This window comes from Poecilia mexicana, unplaced genomic scaffold, assembly GCF_051168715.1.
Source record: "Poecilia mexicana isolate PSO_F unplaced genomic scaffold, ASM5116871v1 scaffold_21, whole genome shotgun sequence".
Taxonomy (NCBI): domain Eukaryota; kingdom Metazoa; phylum Chordata; class Actinopteri; order Cyprinodontiformes; family Poeciliidae; genus Poecilia; species Poecilia mexicana.
In genome coordinates this window covers 18,182,499-18,201,199 of record NW_028263390.1, presented here as the reverse complement: position 1 = coordinate 18,201,199, position 18,701 = coordinate 18,182,499, and the positions used below count along the sequence as shown (strand labels likewise).

The window sequence follows — 18,701 nt, the reverse complement described above, 5'->3', positions numbered from 1 at the left end:
GGCCAACTTCGATTTTTCTTTCTGAAAACTTCGATTTTTCTTTCTGAACTATAACATAGATCTCAGAACTGAATTGAAAACCTTTTTCCTTCCTGTTGTGAGCAGTCCTTCATTATTTATAATAGGTGTTGAAGTGACCTTGAGGAGCATGAGAAATAGTCGTGTATTCATATTTTAAAACAAAGACAAAATCATTGTAAAGTTCTTTGGCATTTTACAGTAGAAATGAGTACAGCTGGCATTGCAAAAACAGAAATGTCCATGTTTTAAAGGAGAATACAGATCCTTACCTTAACACTGACATGTCTGAAAGGCTGCCATTGTTTCAGAATCTACTACGTTCCAATGCAGAGGTTGAAAGCTCAAAATTATATAACAGAGCAACTAACCTTTGTTCTTCTGCTTATCTTCTAAAACTCTAGCTCCTTCTCACTTTCTTGCAGCCTGAATGAACCACAGGCATGTTTTGGCGTAATATGATACAGTTTCCTTAAATCTCTGTCCTTCCTCTGGCTTTATATTAAGCCAGTTTTATTGCGGCAGGACGTGGGGATAAAAATACATGGTCTTTATTTCAAGATGGCTTGACTGTTACAATGCACTTTGTTGGTATCAGTCAAGCATCACGTCTTCAAGTTGCTCAAAATGTTGCTGCCTGCATTTTAACTGGTCCACACAGACATGAGCACACCTCACTTGTCATGTCCTCCTTTCACTGGCTTCCTTTATATTACAGAGCTCATTTCAAAGTGCTGAGGTCGTCTGACCAGCTGCTTTTAGTTGTTCTCAAAACTAGGCGGAAATCGGCTTCTTAACTTTATGCCTTTAAATATTAGATGGGCATCTTCACTTCCTGTTTATAAGTCTCTTATGAAATACATCCTGTTTTGCAACAGCTTTTTTGACCCAGCGTGAATTGATGTTTTTTATTGTCTTTGTGATTTGATTTTTATTCTTTATTTTGTCTTTTCTTTATACAGGGAAAATGTCTGTTTTTTTTGTTTTTTTTAAAGTGCTTTATAAATAAAATGTATTTGAATTAAACATCTTATTGATTCTAATAGTTAAATTTGAGTCTTCATACTGCAGTATCATCCAGACTAAAGGGTTATTTGGCTCTGGAGCTTTTTCATATGGTGCATTTACCGGTATCACATAATTCATTTCATAATTTTCATCAAGCTTCAAAGTGGCTGATCAGTGATCTGCAAATTGTTTTCAGGCATCTCTAAGTATTTTCTAAATGAAATACATTACAAAAACACATTTAAAAGCAAGAGGCCTAAAACAATCTTACCACATGCTTTTATATAACTCCTCTTTTCCACTTTTTTCACCTGACCAATATGTCTGGTAGCAGCAGCAGCTCTAAAGCCTAAAACACACAATAAACACCAATCGCCTAAATGAAAGCGATGTAGACCTGACTCAGTCTCAAGATTTAATATAAAGGTGCTCCTGAGAGAACAGCCTCACAACGCGCATTAAAGTACACCCAGAGCCCGACAGGAGTTTAAATCGACTTTCTGAGCTTCGGTTTAGAGCAAGGCATTAAATGAAGAAGGTTCAGCACAACAACTACCAGGTGAAGAGGCAAAGGCTGATAATGACTGACAAGCGAATGCAGAGCAAGACCAAGTGTTAAGTTGCTCACCCTTGAAATGTCCAGTTTGCTACTCAGAGAACACAAAGGCAACAACAAGGACACACTCATAAATCACTCGAAACGTGGGGTTTACCTCTTCATTTGTTCAGATTTGAAGTAAAGGACTTTTATGACTTAAGGAAGAAATACAGATTAATTGAAGGAAAAAACTTTACTTTTGATTAAAGAGTTCAAGTAGTTGATGATTAGCATCTTCTATTCCCCTTGGTCTTCACTTTGGATTTTGAAAAAAGTACAAACTTTTGTTCAACATCTGTCAAAAGCAGCTTTAAGATAACGATAAAATAAACAAACTTGACCAAATTATCCTCTTCATCTTTTGTGATTTGCATCGCAGGTTCTGGCTGGCAGTGCAGGGTCTGAAGAAGGTCCCCCAGCAGGATGTTGCGCAGAGGGTGCAGGACATCTGGGCCGAGTTTCTGGCAGAGGGCGCACCCAGCTCCATCAACCTGGACTCGCATAGCTATGAAATCACCAGCCAGAACCTGAAGGACCCTGGGCGGTACAGCTATGAGGACGCCCAGGTAGGTAGAAAACAGAAAACTTGTAAAACACACAGAATATTTACTGGTTTTGGAAGTGGCACATTAACCAGATAAATAAAACAAATAACATCATGTAAACAAGGTGCATTACTCATTGTAAAGTTTTTTTAAACTGAGCTTCTCTCATGTTCCTGTGCAGCACAGGACAGAAAAACTCATCAAGCCAATTGATCCACTGATGGTTGAGACAGAGCTCTTCTCCATACTGATGTAAATCAAAGAATGGAAATGTCAATTTGTGACTTTTTTCAGCATGTCTGGTAAAGCAGACCTTAGTTTACATTTAACAATGTTGAGCAGTGCCTCTGGATTCTTTTAAAAAATATTTCAAATCGGACAAAAGTGGATCTGAAAGGTCCTGTGATCTTTGTAATGTATTTAAAACAGATTTGTTCAAATGATTCATGTCAGATGTGTTTTCAAAGGATACTTTCTACAACATTGTCTGCCTGATTTGTCTGTCTTGGATGCTTCACCAGAGTTAATGAATTTCAGTTTGTATTGTGTAGTAATTTCTAGATAATATGCCTTTCTGAGAAATGGGTGAGCCACTGAGTGTGGGGAGAAATATTTGAGGTTGTCTATCAAATTTCATTTCATGCTACAGATTCATAAAGGAAAACTTTAATAATGTTTACCCTACTGCTTCTTGCTTGGCAGTGCACTGAAACCTTCTTTACCCTGCAGAAATCCTGTTAAATTTCTCTTCTGACTTGGCCAGTTTTGTTTCTTGTTCAGTTATTTGCTTACAGTGGTTTATTACCCACACCAGAGTTTGTGGTAAAGATATTTTCTTTCATTCTCTGTTTCCTGTCGGGGTTTTTTTAGGACCACATTTATAAACTGATGAAAAGCGACAGCTATCCACGTTTCCTCCGCTCCAATGTCTACCAGGATCTGCTAATGGCAAGGAAGAAAGTGAGTGTTTGTCATCTGTGCACGGCTCATTTGTTTAGCTTGCAGCGCCTTGCAAACATTTGTCGTATTACATCCACACCACAATTCATTTGCATTAGCCTCCTTTATCCCGACACCTAAAATCCAGTGCAGCTGAATGCTGTCAGACATCACCTAATTAGTAATTATTTATTTTCACTTCTGTGTAGACCTTAGAAGTTTTAGACAAACCATCCCCATTAAAGGAAAAAATGGTGACGGCAGCATTTGGGATATTTTTCTTCAGCAAGTACAGGGAAGCAAAATAGAGCCACATACAAGGAAATAATGAAAGAAAACATTCTAAAGAGATGTAAAAGGAGCAGCCAGAACTGGATTGGTTTAGGTCCATGTGTAAAGTGCAACAGCCTCACATGACAATCGTATAGATGCTCCATCCGCTCTGAGCTTGAGCAACATTCTCACCCACTAGATATTTAAAACTGACGCATCTTATATGTTTTTGGTTTTCATTTTACAATTTTAATTACCTGGTGAGTTTTTGGCTTTATTAAATGAAAAGTATAACTTCACAGATTATTTTCTTTTCCTGCTTCCTATGACCCGGTAGCCTGAAACGGAGCAGGGACGACGCACCTCCCTGGAGAAGTTCACTCGCAGTGTGGTAAGAGTCTTATTGCCTCTCCTGAAACTTAAAAACAAACCACAACAAGTTGAACTGTCCACTGCTGCTGTAGCTTTCAGTGAGAAGTAGATGATGTATTTATGTGTAAACTATAATGGAGGAGGGTTTTGATGTTCCATAGTAAAACATTCAGCAGATAAATGCATTTATCATATTTGCTGATTTTTAAAACAAAGGAGGCAACACAATGGATTTTTACCTGAAGACGTTTTGATTTAGTAATTATAAATAAAGGGATTATTTCTTTCAATTTAAGTGTTTATAGTGATATAATAATATATATATATATAATATATATTAAATTAGTTCACAGTATAATTATTCCTTTGACCTTACTGTATTGCTTCCATCAAAACTTTTTGTTTACTTCCATTTTGTCAAGACAATCTATCGTCATCACCTCATGTCTGATGCATAAAAACAAAAAAACAAACAGTGGGAATCTGTAAGTGTCAAATAGTTTATACGGCACTGCGTCTCTCTCTTCCTGTCCCTCTGTATCCAGGGAAAATCGCTGACAGGAAAACGACTCACAGGCCTCATGCAGTCATCCTGACAAGGTCTGGATTCGGAGTAGGAGGAATCGTACCCAAAGCAGACGCTTACAGTTTAGAGCTTTAGGAACAGGACACTTGTGCGTGTAGCATCGGGAGGCTAGTGAAGGTGCCAAACAAGCCTGGAACTGCTGAAATGGAAACCCAACATATCTGGACGGCACCTCGGATAAAGGGAAGAGGACCCAGCAGCATGCAATAAGTCACCAGATCTGGCACAAAGGGAGGTGCTGTTATGGTATATAGACGATTTACAGCGACTCTGCTTTGGAGGTTTCTGTTCAGAAGCTTGTGTCGAACAAGACTCGGCGATTTTCCTCTGACTACACTCATTTTATCATGGTAGCTGAAGAGGTTAATGCTTTACTGTCAGTGATATTTACGTGGAATGCTAAAATGCTTTGACTGATGTCGAAACGAGACTTAGATTTTCGCTGTAGCTTGGTGTTTTATCTCACTAGGATATAAAAAGGGAAAGTGGAATGACGGGTTTACAGTAATCAACACTTGAAAACGACGACCGGTATAGTAGTGCATCAACATGCTACTAAACGCTGAAAAACTTTAGTGATCGTTTCCTCGACTATGGAACAAAAAGTAGAAATTTCAAAATGCGTCCTGCTCCTAATTTAAGCAAAGGACACGCCAATACTGGTTGCCATTATTTTAACGGTTTTAAGAATCATAATTGCCTCCATGTTGGTCGTAAAAATGCATTTTGTAATATACTTAGGGTGGACCCTTTTTTAACTACCCTCTGATACCAAGTAGAGAGATTCAATATAACAAAACTAATTACCAGTTATATGAAGCAGTATTTCTCCTTGATGTCCATCCCTTCTATATACTGTATGCTGCTGCAGCAGCATATACATGGCTGACTGTAAAGCAGGACCAGATTATGCACTGAGTTAATCTGCATACAGTTTCAGTCAGCAGTTTAAATCTTCTCATTCTCCCATAAGTGACACATTTCTGGCTTTTAAGGATTTATTTTTTCAAGGGATGGAATGATGCATCAAACGGTAAGTATATATTTAAAAGACTCATACGTTCGTAAATTGAACTGGTTCTATCTTTTTTAATCCACGCAGTATCAAAAATATACATGCAGGCTTACATTAAGCATACAGTCCCACCCATGCTGTTGGTTTTATGTCCAACAGCAAGTTTGAAATGTCAGGCAAATTTCTGCCTGGATATTTGACTACTCCTCATGGCAGAGTTCATTTGAATTTGTTGGTTTCTGTGCACAGACTTAACTTTTAAGTATAATCCACAAACTGTCCCAAAAGCCACACCAAAACAGTTGTGATGAGCAAACTTTGCAGACTCGGTGTACAGATGTGCTGGGAAATTAACCTGTTTCTATGAGTTCTACCAATTCTGGAAGTAGTGATTAAAAATCCGTCAGAGATATGACAGAAGCCTGTTGGTGGTGTATGTAGATGCTTATTTGAGCCTATAACTTTGATCTTGTGTGGATTAAATCTCTTCCTAACCTGTGCATCCAGTTCTTCACTGAAGTTGTGTGTCCTGTAATCCTTCAGTCCTGAACAGTTCAAATGACCAATTAAAACCCAAAACATTCCTCCTTATGTTAAGTGAACTGGACACAGAGGTTTTAATGGATGAAAGTCAAAAGACTTTGCCTTTTTTTTTCCCCTCTAGTGTTTTTAGACTTTTGACAACTTTTCCACCTACTCACCTTTCATGGAGTAAAATGTTTCCCATACCAGTTGATGCAGCGTGAACCCAGGCAGTGCAGTGAGGTCTTAAATTAACAAAAAATCAAAAATTAAATGCCCTAGTTAAGGGTTTAAGGTATTTTGTAATTTTCTTACACATCCAAAAGAATATTTTATTGGCATTATTGAGGAATCTTAATTTTTCCAATTATCTGGCCTAGTTGAGCAGTGACTGACGACTCATGGTTCAAACTGTCTGAAGGTTTCATAGAAGCTGAGGAATGAAAATGCTTACCTACACCTTGAAAAGTTCTATTCCTTGCATAATTAAACTTTGCACACTTTTAATACAGATGTGTACTAAAAGCCCAGTATTGAAACCACACATCTATTCATTCACAGGTGCATCAGTGCTTACTTGTCAGTTTAAAAGCATTCCAGAAGCTCAAACAGCCGTGCTACTGTAAACCAGTTCTGTGGATAGATTGTATGCTTTCTTCTGTCTTCTAAACATTCCACTTCGAGCAGCCGCAGCGAAAATCTGTGGGCTGATGTCTTACCATCTTTTCATCCGATGTAAAGAGGACCATGATAATAAACAGGAATGCACAATGAAGATGGATTTTGAAACCTTCTTTAATTGTTCCAGATACTAATTCATTGGAGTATCCATGTAAATATAGCGGTAAGTGTTTGGTTTTCGACTATTAGTCTATGCTTTGCTTTTGCAGAAGATACATACTGCCCTCTGCTGCATTTGACCTGCAAGTGCAGGTAAAAGTCAAGGTTTTTTGTTACTAGGGTAACGAATGTAAAAATTGCAACTTCAATGTTATGCAAGACTTAGGAATATTAAATGTCATTTAATGTTATCACCTGTATATAGGTGACGAGTCGATCATTTTTAACACAAGGCTGTTGGAGATCTGACTGTTTTTCTGTGAATCAGTAAATCTGCTTCATCCTGTTCAGGTAGACGGACTCTCACTCTGTCCAGGCCTCCCATGCGTGGGAAACAAGTTGGATGGAGACTGGGCAATTTCCACACACACAGCAGGTGAGGCTTGGTCACACCAACTATTGATTGGCTAACTAGTATAGAAATTCCCATACTTTTTATATGTACTGTCTTATAAAAGGAGTACATACTTCTTTTGCACATTTTGTCAAGTTAGAGTTGCAGATATCTAGCTGCTCTTTTGGGCATTTCTGTGAAAGCCTGACAAATCTCTGTAAAAACACTGTTTTGCAACAGCTGTCTATATGGACTTTGCACATCTAGGCACTGAATGCTTTGCTCCATTCTTTGCAAAATGACTCAATCCCAATCATAATATATTATCAATGAACTACAAGTTTTGAATCTTGCCATTGATTCTTAATTAGGTTTGGATCTCAATGTTGACTAGGACATTGAGGTAGACCATTTGTTGAGTCAGTTCTTTTGCAGCCTCCCACAGGTTTAGGACTTTAACACCACCACCAATTTTATGCTTGCTGTCTCCAAGCAGTTACTTTCTTTATGATACTCTTCAGTAAAGACCTGAATTGTGGCATGAAGTTACCCGAGGCCTCTTAAAGCTTCTGATTGTTTCTCTCTTTGCCCGTCTAGGTTTGCATTTGAGTCGCACTTTTCTTTTTCAGACTAAACACAGTTTTCATTTATAATCTTCTCGTCACTGTCGCTGCCTCATCTGCTGTGTTTCTTGGTTTTCATGACGCTTTTTGTTCACGTATGACTTCTACTTTGTAATTAAATTACACACTAGAGTTTTAAGAATAAGTTATTTCGGAAGGCGATTAGTGGCACTACTTTATTTAAAGTTAACAAACCCAAGTTTTCTGATTTTATTGGTAAAACATTCTTAAAGCCATGCATGTTTTTTCTTTCACAGACAGGAACAATCAAAGATTTTGTGGAAAAATGTTTTCTGGGAAGCACTCAATTTTTTTCTATAGCCTAGCCATGAAATCCAAGCAACTAAGTTCCAGTTAACTTGCATATTTTCTAATCTCACCATATGGATGTCTTGCGTCATTATTACGATGAAAAACTCATCCATGATCAATCTTTAGAAGTTCTGATTGTATGAGAAATCAAATACTGATATGCAAATAACAGTTCAAGTAAAGAGACGCAAAACATTCATATAATCTGACTAAGCAACATTGCGTATTTCAAAGTGTGGATTTTCACCCCTAATACTGTAACAAAGATCCTGATGCCAATAGAAATGATGCATAGGATAAATGCTTGTGGGACTTAAAACATAATTATAGATCTATTGGAGGTTGAACAGCTTTTGGTTCTTTAAAGCATGAAGTTGGCTGCAGATCTTTTTTGAAGCGGGGCTGTTCAGACTGCGTTTCCCTTTCATTGTTGAAACTAGTTTATAGGATTAGGGTAGTGTTAGGCAGCTCTGGCGGGACAGGACAGTGGCTGGACTCCTTTAATCTCCAGGGCCTTGTTGAACTGCACATCCATGGTCTTGGATGCCTTAGTGATCTTCAGGTTCTTCATACAACCTCTGAAGGATGAGCGGGTGGAAAGAGCTGCCTGGCGAACTCCAGCTAGGGAGAATGTGTTCAGGTAAGTTAAGTACATTAGAAATGTTGGCATCTTTACTGAGTTGCTTTTAGGAAGCTGCCATACCAGGATATCCTCCAACATAGATGGGATCATTGGTATCACAGGTGTTGGAGCGAGCGTTGGGAGACTGTGCTTGGCTCTTTACTCCATCCACCACCAGCTCCAGCCGGTGGCGAAGCTTGTTGGCAGTGACGTTGTGCCACTGGCCATCACAGAAGCTCCTGCCTTCAGGCACATGCTTTGCAGTGATTCGGCCAGCTCCGTTGTCGACATGGAAAAGGAGCTAAACGAAAGGAAAATTGGGGAATCGGGAAGGTTAGTATAAATTTCAGCAGCCGAAATCCGTATATTTCTGTCTGAGATGGTTGCCATGCTAAAATATCAGTCAGCTGTAGTCTTTCGCATATAGAAATTGTTGGCATGTGTGATTTTACGTTAAAGTGAAGTAAGAGTGGTTGGAGCCTGACAGCAGGTCCGATGAATACACATAGTCAAAGTATAAATCTGTTATTAGGTTTTTCTGGCTAGCATTTATTTCACAGCTTTTAAATCTTCTTTACATGTATTCAAAGAAAACATAATTTAATCTGCATTTTACAGGATCTTGACACTACCTTGCCATCGACGATCTCCAAACCGAGTCCATCATTGGCTTGGTTACTGACTGCCAAAAGGACTCCGCTGGTTTTGCTGGTTCGAAACTCGAATGCAATCGACACATCCAGACCCACCCGATAGGAGGAAACTGAATGGAAAGAAATAACTTCCATTATATGTGTTTTTTTTTTTTTAATAAACCAGATGAACTGTTTCAATCCAGCAACTTAATGACTAAGTTTTATTGAAGCAACCTGAGTGAACTCACCAGCTTTCAGATAGCCAGTGCCGTCAAAATAGGTTCCCGTTTCCGTTGATACGAAACACCTTCCAACCATGTAACTGGAGGTCGGTGCAGCCATGTCCAGTTTAAAGTCCTCACTAACCACTTCAGTACGACCTGCAAAGGGAGGAAGCCGTGAAATCTGTTTAATAAAGCAACAGTTTCACAAATTCATAGATAGTGTATGAAGAAAAATATGCATTAGTCCATACCGGTTACAGCTGACTTGGTGCTCACTGGACTTCCACCCATCGTAAAGTTACGGATGCATCCATTGATGCTATAGAGAATCTGAGGATAGAAAATTTAAGAGTGTTTTTCCTGAATTGCACTTATTTCTCTGTTGTATAAACAGTAAGTCCTTACTGGGCCGATTCTCTTGGTGGTGTAGTTCTGCGGTAATCCACCAACATACACCTTTCCAACCACATCTAAAAGGTCCGCCTGGTAAAAAGGAAATCATTAATTGTATTAAGATGGCTTGATTTCATGCAGTAATGTGTATCTACCTTTCTTCTGTGAAAGACTGCTTACCGTTTTTGGACTGAACATCTGTTTCATGTATCGACCCTCAACTGCTAGCACGCCTCTCTGCTTGGTGCGCTGCACACGGATCTGACAGGACAGTTTCAGGGAGAAGTCAGATGTAAATCAGACGTTCTGTATAGTTCCCAAATTCAGATTTAAAACCGTTAGGATAAAGTCTTTTAAAAGTGCAAAGACGCATTGAAACAACTTTATACGGCTAATAAGAGCATCTGGTTATATTACATTTATGGGAATGCATTACAGAAATTGATAAATATTTAAACTACATTAGATGTTTATCCAAGTTGAAATTGTTTTTCCTGTATTCTGGGAAAGGCTGAGAAACCTCACTCCAGGATTTTCAGTTCTTAGATTTTACAGCAATCTATTATAATAGTAATAAAGCAGGGCTTTTACCTTGTGCCAGTTACCATCATTAATAGAGAAAGGAACACAGTCAGAGATGTTTCCATGACCAAGATCAAATCCAAGACAGGCTTGTCCTTCCTTGATCTATAAGCAGAGATTGATAAAGTTAGTAGACATAAGAGATGTCTAATGTCTAACACTGAAAGGGTGATTGATTATGTTGTCAGTGCAATTAGGACTGTTCTGATTGAGTCAATGAGGAATCAAATGAGCATTTATGAGAGTACAAAGCAGCCATACCTGTATAGAGACAAAATCTGCATGGTTTATTCTTGCCATGTAGAGCACAAGACCAGAAAGCTCCTTGGTCCTCAACTCGAACTCCAAAATCAACCTGAGACAAACAGGCATGCAGATTGTTTTTCAAGATGCACCTTAGCAGTCATAATAAAAGTATTTTTGTACATTGGAGTGACTCACTTACTGAAAAAAATTTGTAATTTCAATACGTTTCCATTTTGTATCGTAAAGTAGGGATGGGTGGTGGGATTGTAGCAGATTGTGAAGGATTAAAATGGATCCAGTAGATCAGAGAGATGGTGGTAGAATCTGTCTGATGGTGTTCTATGCCTTTGCTCACAACTGTTTATCCTTCATTAGTTTAAACTACAGTAAGCATGAAACAGTTACTGATTTTATGAGATGTTTACACAAAGAATTTCTGATCAAATTGTAAAAAAAATAAAAAAAAATTACCGATCCAACTGTGAAGATGCAGAAATGTTTCTATAATTTTAACTTGTTTATGTTTTTATAGCATCACAGAGTAAAAATATGTAGTTTTATATAAATCTTGCCAGTGTACCTCAAACGTTTTCTCATACTCACATAATAGATCAAGAAAGAACATTACAGTTTTGAAGAATGATTAAAAAAAAAATCTGATTTTTTTTCCACAAACTAAACTAAGAAAACTGCTCAGTGGATGAAACCAAGAACAGGCTAATGCTGGAAAATAACCCCAAAGGTGCAATGAAATGTAGCTCAATGATGTTCAACTCCAGCCATTTAGACCTTCCCTGGTTTAACACACCTGAATATAATCAATGGTTCATTACCAGGCCTCTGCAGAATTTGATCATACTCCAAGGATGTTATTCGGCCATTAATTCAGCTGTGTAGAATTTATTTCCTGTAATGAATGGGCCCAACTTTAATTGAATTGCTTTTTAGGATTAATAGTTTTCTGAATCTAAATCTGCATTGGAGCAGGGGCACATCTACAATATTCAGGAATATCCCAGTTTAGATCAGAGCGCATAGTCATGTTAGCAACCAGTTATGTAAATGTTTTATTCGTTTTGAATACAATTCTTTTGAAAATGTAAAAACTGCAGGAAATTGTGATATGTTAATACTGTAATTCTTGGGGGAAAAGATTTTATATTTGCAGATTTTGGCACAGTTTAAAGCACCCTTGTGACTTTGCAGCCAAAATATGATTTATAATAATATGTTTAGATATCTGAATGTAAGACTATATGAAAACTGTGTATTTGATCACTTAAATTGTGGTATTTTATTGGTTACTTTACATTTAAAAGATTTTTGCATTGTTTTTGGGAATTATGTTTTCAACATGTCTTCTACTAAAAAATATGAGTGCCTGCCACTTAGATTTTTATTAGTAAAATACTACATTTTGAAAACCTTTACACTTTCTGTATTTTCACATCTGTGGGTCTGTCATATGAAGTCCCAACAGAGTGAAGTTTGTGGCTGTAATGAAACTAAAAACAAAGTTCAAAAGGCTGCCTAATACTAGGCAAGTTGCACATTTGCAAAAGATAAAAGTAACAAGTTTGACACTAAAGCAGATGCAATTTCCAATTTCCCAGATTCATATTATAAAAAATATATAAGCTATTATTTGCCTTTAGATAGCATGTTTATATTTTTCCTTTTTCCACCATAAATGCGCACCAGCACAAGGACTGGTGTCAATGTATAGATCAGTCAGCTCGTTCACTTCTGGGAATGGGAATCTCATCCTGTCAAAAGTATCGCTCACTCACTGGGGTTGTCATGTTGCACATGCTGCATTTGACCACTAGGGTTCTCCAGGTGCTGTGGGAAAGTTGAACCAGCACACAGTTCTGTGTGATTTACCACCTACATAACGGGCCACACCGTTTCCCGTCATGTTAGAGCAGTAAAAGACTGCCGACAGGAAATCAAATACAAGACACTGAAATTAAAGACTTACCTCTCTCTGACTTTGGTGTCATCAAAGGCGAAGGTCATGTGACTGTTTCTGGTCAGTCCAAACTGATATGCCTTTTCAAGAGACGTCGGGGCCACAGCTGATGCACACGAGTCCTGGAGATTGGACACAACATGTCAGCTCCACTGACTGGGTCTCACAACACTGCTCCCATTTCCTCCTGTCAACAGGAGCCTTAACACCCGGGTTCAACACTTGCCAATCACTCTAATTGGGTCCCTGCTTCTGATATGGGAGCAAATGAGGCATTGGTAGGTCACTGTGGATTATAGAGCTGCTTTTTATACAACTACAAATAGTTACTGACTTATGTCTGAGTTCATATTATAGATTTATAATTGCTTATTATAAATGCAATAACTCAAATAAAAGTAATCATCCTGAGCATCACATTACAATTGGCACCCTGAATAGTAACAATGAACTTACTTTTTTTTTCATCATGTAAATTTGGTTTTCTAATGAATTTTCTTATTTCCTTAACAGAAACACTTATTTAAAAAATATTTGTTCAGCAGTTTAGTTGCTTTTTTTTTTTTTTTTTTTTTTTTTTTTTACTCCCAGATTGCAGTTCCACTTTTATCCACAAGGTGTCATTGTTGTAACTTTCTAATCCTCCTTGTTCCACTTCCTTTTAGGCTCTCTACGTCTCATTTGTTCAATCTGGTTTGAAATTTCTATTTTGTCTGGAACTGTCACCACTTTTGAACTTTAATTAAAATTTTCTCTCTGGAGCAAAATTTAACTTCTACCATTTTTCTTTCTATCTTTAAAGTTATTTTTAAAGCATTCTCTTCCCATAATTGGTCTTTTGTCTAATACCAAGGTTTATTTTCCCTTTTCTAAGTATTTTAAAAATTACAGTTTAGTCATGTCTGGCTTTTTTCCCCCAAAAAACTTTACCTTTCTTTTTTACTTTGACTGTTGCTTTTCTTTAGTTCCTCTGACAAAGTTTGCAGTGCGACCACTCTTTACTTTCTCCTAATGCTTAAGCATACATTTTCCATTTCTACTGTAATTCAGAACCTTATACACGGACTCCCTTGTTTTGCTGAATCCTTTACTGTCTCCACTTCGTATGCTGTCATATTCTTCCTGAGCAGGTCCTCCTCCACCATTACCCCAGTGTTATTTCTCTCCTCTCATTTTCACTTTCTGCCCACTTCTTCTCTGTGACTGTTATCCATTTCCATATTCTTGCTTTCATGTTCACATCCTTATATTCACCAGAAATCTTCCCATTTCGCTTCTGTTACTCAATTTCTCCTTTCTGTTAAGTACCAGCTGCTTCCTCTCTGTGCTCACTTGTTTTTCTTTTCTTTCAGGGTATCTTCTGTTTTTCTTTACTGGTAAAAATTAAAAATCGTCACTATCTAATACTTTACTAGGATTTCTTTTTTTGTTATCACAAAAAACTGTGGTGTGCCTTCAGCTCTGCTGACGATACTTTGCTGTCCTTCCCCAGCTGTGGATCTTTAGGGTAAATAACCTCCTTGAAGTGTTTACACCTTTGTTCATGGCTTGTGACATAATCGGAAACAAGATTTCTTTGGAGTTTTAACAAGATTTTAACAAGATTTCTTTGGAGTTTTAGTTAAACAGTAACAGGCTGTTCCACTTGAGCTATGTATACCTGCAGCTCCTCCAGAGTTGCCTTTAGCCATTATACTAATTATCTGATTAATCCTTCTCTTCCTGACCTGAAAATTGAAATGGATGGATAGATCTTAGGAAATTTGCAGCTATTCCACACATTTCACATTTTCAGATGGCAGGTTGAACAGTCCTCTGTGAGGATGTTGCTTTGCTGTGAACGTTATTCCTGAAATGTCAAAATCAAACATCTGAAATGTCCGCTGATCATCCGTACTTACACAAATGAAACGATGCATAGTTGGCGTCTGTTCAGGTAACTATTGAAGACATTTGGTTGCTCTGGATTTTATTTTCAGGGATCAGAGCAAATTGGACTAAATACACATCCTTGCCTATTTTCTTCATGTTCACAATTAAGCAGCTTTTGTGTTGGCTGCCTGATGCAATTAATTTAATTTTCTGGCAAAATGTACTAAAGACAGAGTTGTAAACAACTCTCCACACAGTCAGTGGATCCTTCATCCACTCTTTATAAGTATGAAACAAAGTTAATATAAAAAGGGGAATCTGAGACAGCAGTATGTGTCTCAATCGCCACCGCTCTTGTTCTTTCAAGTGAAGACATTCCCAGTTTGTGACCTTGCTTTGTTACAGCCGACACTCACCTCTTATCTCATTCTGTCCTCGTATACACTACTCCGCCTCCTCAACCTCCCTCTCCTTTTCCTTTCTTATGCTTCCCCTATCTAACAAAAAAAAAGAGACGTCACATGTTCAGAAACCTTTTCCTTCAATTCTTCTCTGGGCTCTTTGCCGTCTTTCCATTAAGCCAACAAAGGACGAGGAGTGTTCTGTTCAGAAAGACTCTCCCTCTTTTTATCCCTTCCTCCAAGGCTGAACCTTATTCTGTCTTCTGCCTTATACCCTCTTTCATCCTTCCTTCTCGTCCCTTCTGCGTCTTTCCATTAAACTAACAATAGGAAGGCAGTTTTCCATTATAGACTTTCGTTTGAGGTCACACCAATGGAATCAGAAATCTGGAGGAATTAATAATTAATTTAATTAGAATTACATGGATGCTTGAGTGTGTAAAGTAGGGCTGTTGTAAACGAATATTTTAGTAATCGAGTAATCTATCGATTATTCTTACGATTAATCGAGTAATCGGATAAAAAAAATTATAAAATGAAATATTGGTAAATCTGGCATAATACCGGTGTTACTATCAGATATCAATATCAGTCCAATTTTTCATATTTGAGCATCCCTAACAGTTGCTTTTTTGTAGTTTAGAAAACTAACCTGTAACAATAATGGCTCACTTTCTAAGTTAACCAGAAGAAAAGTTATAGAAAAATCTGAAATCATATTGAATTTAATAACAAAGAGGCAGGCTCACAAATATGCTTATAAAAAATGTCTACAATCCAGCTTTTAGTTTATGTATTCATCTTCAGTGAGTTTAATAGATTAATTAAACTCACCTTGCCACCTAACCTGTCACGCTTTGGGTTTGAAAATACGGGAAATGCCGCCTGGAGTGGGAGGAGAGGGCGAATGAACGAACATGGGGTGGAGGGGAGGAAATAGACCAGCGGACTGACGAACCGTTAGACCGGGGGACGAACACGGGGGGAAGCAATACGGGATATTTACGACACCTTCACTGGTCACACTCAGAAACTCATCTACCAGCCATGTACGATGCGCTCCGCCACCCGTTTCTTCAGACCGGGATATGAAATTTATTGTGCGGTTCGTCGGTAAAGCTACATTTACACGGTAAGCATCAGCTACTCAGCCGCCCGCCCTGTTCAGTCTATCCGCTCACCTCAGCGCTCTTCCCGCCGTTCGCTTTCAACCAGCAGCCCCGGAGGAGAAATGCTGCCGTACTCCAGGCATTCCCCAGTCATTTTAAGGATGCTTATTGGTTCCCCCAAAACGATAAAAAGTCGGGCATTATCATCAATCAATAAAATCCTCACGGGCCAATCTTGAAGATTGGACTTTATGCCGCTGAGACTTAGCTTTTGTCAACAACTCAGAGGCGGAAGTGAGAGCTCCGCGCAACGCAAATGAAGTCCCGGCCGGAACACGGTGCGCTAACTAATAAAACATAAATTAACGAAGCTTCGAGGCAGGTAAATTTTCCTCGAGGAATTTTAGTAATCGAGGTACTCGAATCATTCGAGGAATCGTTTCAGCCCTAGTGTAAAGGCTTTAACCCCTTAACAGTCATGAGGACGCCAGTGTCCGACGTATAGCAGGATTCAGAGGAGACGACTGAATAGAAGCCTCCCTATATTAAGGCAAACAAAAGTCTGCAAGTATTTTCAATTGGATTTTTAAGCAACTCGTTAGATTAACAGATTTTGATCTATTATTTTTTAAAGGGTGCTATTATGGGTTTTCCAGGCACATAGTGCCATTTTATAGCACAATCAAGTAACTGTTACTGCCAGTTGTTATAGAAATGCTGTATATGTCAAACATAAAAGAAATTTGACTGCATATCAGCCGTATCTGAATTGGTCAAAGGGTAAAAGGGAAATATGTCACTCTCCCCTCAGCGCATCATCATAACAATGCTTCTCCAGGCCCTCCATCCATTCTGTTTACAACTGTGTAGGAGCGTTTCAGTTTAGATGTGTAGTTCCTCCAGGTGTTTGCTAATCTGTGGGAGACGAGCTCAGCTGTGGACTGCAGAGCGCTGCAGGAGCAGGCTGACATGGGAGGTCGAAGGCTTTTACAAATAAGCATCAATGAGTCAAAGAAACACTGTATGTGTAAAACATGGCATAAAGTTAAAAAAGGGTACATTTTGCATAATAACCTCTTCCAAAAAGGTAAATAATGGTCTTTACAGACTTGATAAACACGTTCCTTCTCCATGGTGCGTAAAAGCTTATTGTTGATTTGCTGCAGCTGTGCTAATGGCTAATCCGGTGTGGGGGACAAACTGTAGCGCAGCAGAGAGAAAAGGGGAGGGTGTGAGCAGCACATACAAGCATGATTGACAGTTTTAAGACCCTCGTCCTCACTGATTGGTTGGTTGATTTTTCTGCAGATGGCAGTAGAACCACAGGGGGGAAGCATAGGGGCTAAAAAATTTTTTCACAGATTATCTCTTGTGTAATATCAGTTTTAACAAATATGAAAACAATATTTTTATAAAAGTTACCTACTACAGCTTTTAAAGGGGATTTGATTCTATCATAAATTAAAAGTATGGCTGATTTTTTTTTTAAATGTATGCATTTTGGAAAACATTTGAACTCAAACTAGTTGTACTAAAGTATAACAGCTCAATTCATTGCTTAAGCCTTTAAAGTAAAAACCTGAAAGAGAAACTGTACAACGTCCGGGAACTTTAAAAAATCGTATAGTAAATGCTGGAAACCATAAAAAACTGTTATGTGGCCTGAATTACTTTTCTCTTCATCATCAGTTTGTCCTGAAAAGAGGCTAGAGGGCAGACACAGAAAACTTTACAGACTGATGTTTAGTTCAAGTGTGTGTTTTCTCAAAAAGTACTGATTTAAAGAGACATCAGTCTGTGAGTGAGTGTATACCATGTCTAAGCCAGGATCCGGTTTAGCAGTAGGTGGCGCTACAGCAGCAGGCGGGGTGGGTGTGGCAGCAGCTGGGGCAGGGGGCGTGGCCTCCTGAAGGTCAGCAGCGCAAGAGCAGGAAGGAAGAGTTTAACGACGGCCGCAGAGATTAAGCAGAGAAGCACAAAGAGCAACGAAGCAGTGATGTCATCAGGAAAAATCACATCGCTGCAAAGGCTTTCCCTTTGCTGTGACTTTCTTAACATGCAAGGAAATTAAACTTTGTTTGCAGCCAACTGAAAATAAAACTGTCATATTTCATAAGTGATGCATTTCTGTGCAACTGTAACGTTCTCTGGAATAAAAGGAAATGTCTGGTTTATCAAAGCTTCTTTTATTACAAGATGCATCAACAATACATCTTCCTATGCCTGAAGTTGTAGCTTTGTACAGATTTTTTTAAACTTCCCTTAAGGGTACTGCTGTGTGTGGCTCTATTTTAGCTCTATTTGTGGAATTCACTGTATAAAAATAAAACAGTTTCATCAGTTTAGAAGACAAAACATCTTTTTGGTCACAAAAAGTCTAAAATAAACCTATACATTTAAATTGTTTTTCCAATTTACTTGAGACTTGTTCTAATATTGGCAAATATCACTGTGTTGTAATAATGCAGGATATTTACAAAACATGATTTGCGATTTAAAATTAACGATTAAGCAACCAATCCTGAAGCTAGTTGATGATCCGAACTGGGATTTTTGACGCCGTTCATATTTGGAGATGTCCCAACAGTGTTAAATATTTTAACCAGAGCAAAATGCATTCAAAGTGCCTCCATCTGCAGCTGCTGAACATAGCCCCACAG

At 38.3% G+C, this 18,701-nt stretch overlaps 2 protein-coding genes and 1 long non-coding RNA gene across 11 annotated transcripts in view; 2 read left to right on the top strand and 1 right to left on the bottom strand.

The window, feature by feature from the left end:
• LOC106928324 (regulator of G protein signaling 6-like) overlaps window positions 1-6,651 on the top strand; it is a 73,372-nt gene extending 66,721 nt beyond the window's left edge. For both annotated transcript variants that reach the window (XM_088002071.1, XM_088002072.1), the window contains exons 16-19: window positions 2,004-2,190; window positions 3,040-3,129; window positions 3,719-3,772; window positions 4,299-6,651. In XM_088002071.1, the coding sequence (XP_087858197.1) occupies window positions 2,004-2,190; window positions 3,040-3,129; window positions 3,719-3,772; window positions 4,299-4,349 (382 nt within the window). In that variant the 3' untranslated portion in view covers window positions 4,350-6,651. The remainder of the gene's footprint in view (window positions 1-2,003; window positions 2,191-3,039; window positions 3,130-3,718; window positions 3,773-4,298) is intronic.
• Window positions 6,652-7,835: 1,184 nt separating this feature from the next.
• lama2 (laminin, alpha 2) overlaps window positions 7,836-18,701 on the bottom strand; it is a 157,220-nt gene continuing 146,354 nt past the window's right edge. For 7 of the 8 annotated variants that reach the window (XM_088002062.1, XM_088002063.1, XM_088002065.1 and 4 more), the window contains 11 exons: window positions 17,855-17,947; window positions 12,669-12,781; window positions 10,703-10,796; window positions 10,451-10,546; window positions 10,040-10,120; window positions 9,872-9,949; window positions 9,718-9,796; window positions 9,491-9,622; window positions 9,240-9,370; window positions 8,689-8,908; window positions 7,836-8,606 (listed from right to left, as the gene is read on the bottom strand). In XM_088002062.1, the coding sequence (XP_087858188.1) occupies window positions 8,446-8,606; window positions 8,689-8,908; window positions 9,240-9,370; window positions 9,491-9,622; window positions 9,718-9,796; window positions 9,872-9,949; window positions 10,040-10,120; window positions 10,451-10,546; window positions 10,703-10,796; window positions 12,669-12,781; window positions 17,855-17,947 (1,278 nt within the window). In that variant the 3' untranslated portion in view covers window positions 7,836-8,445. The remainder of the gene's footprint in view (window positions 8,607-8,688; window positions 8,909-9,239; window positions 9,371-9,490; window positions 9,623-9,717; window positions 9,797-9,871; window positions 9,950-10,039; window positions 10,121-10,450; window positions 10,547-10,702; window positions 10,797-12,668; window positions 12,782-17,854; window positions 17,948-18,701) is intronic. The other variant, XM_088002064.1, reaches the window with a different exon arrangement.
• LOC148153073 (uncharacterized) lies at window positions 8,812-9,448 on the top strand. The gene is made up of 2 exons (XR_015761818.1): window positions 8,812-8,940; window positions 9,226-9,448. It is a non-coding gene; the product is annotated as an uncharacterized LOC148153073 (long non-coding RNA).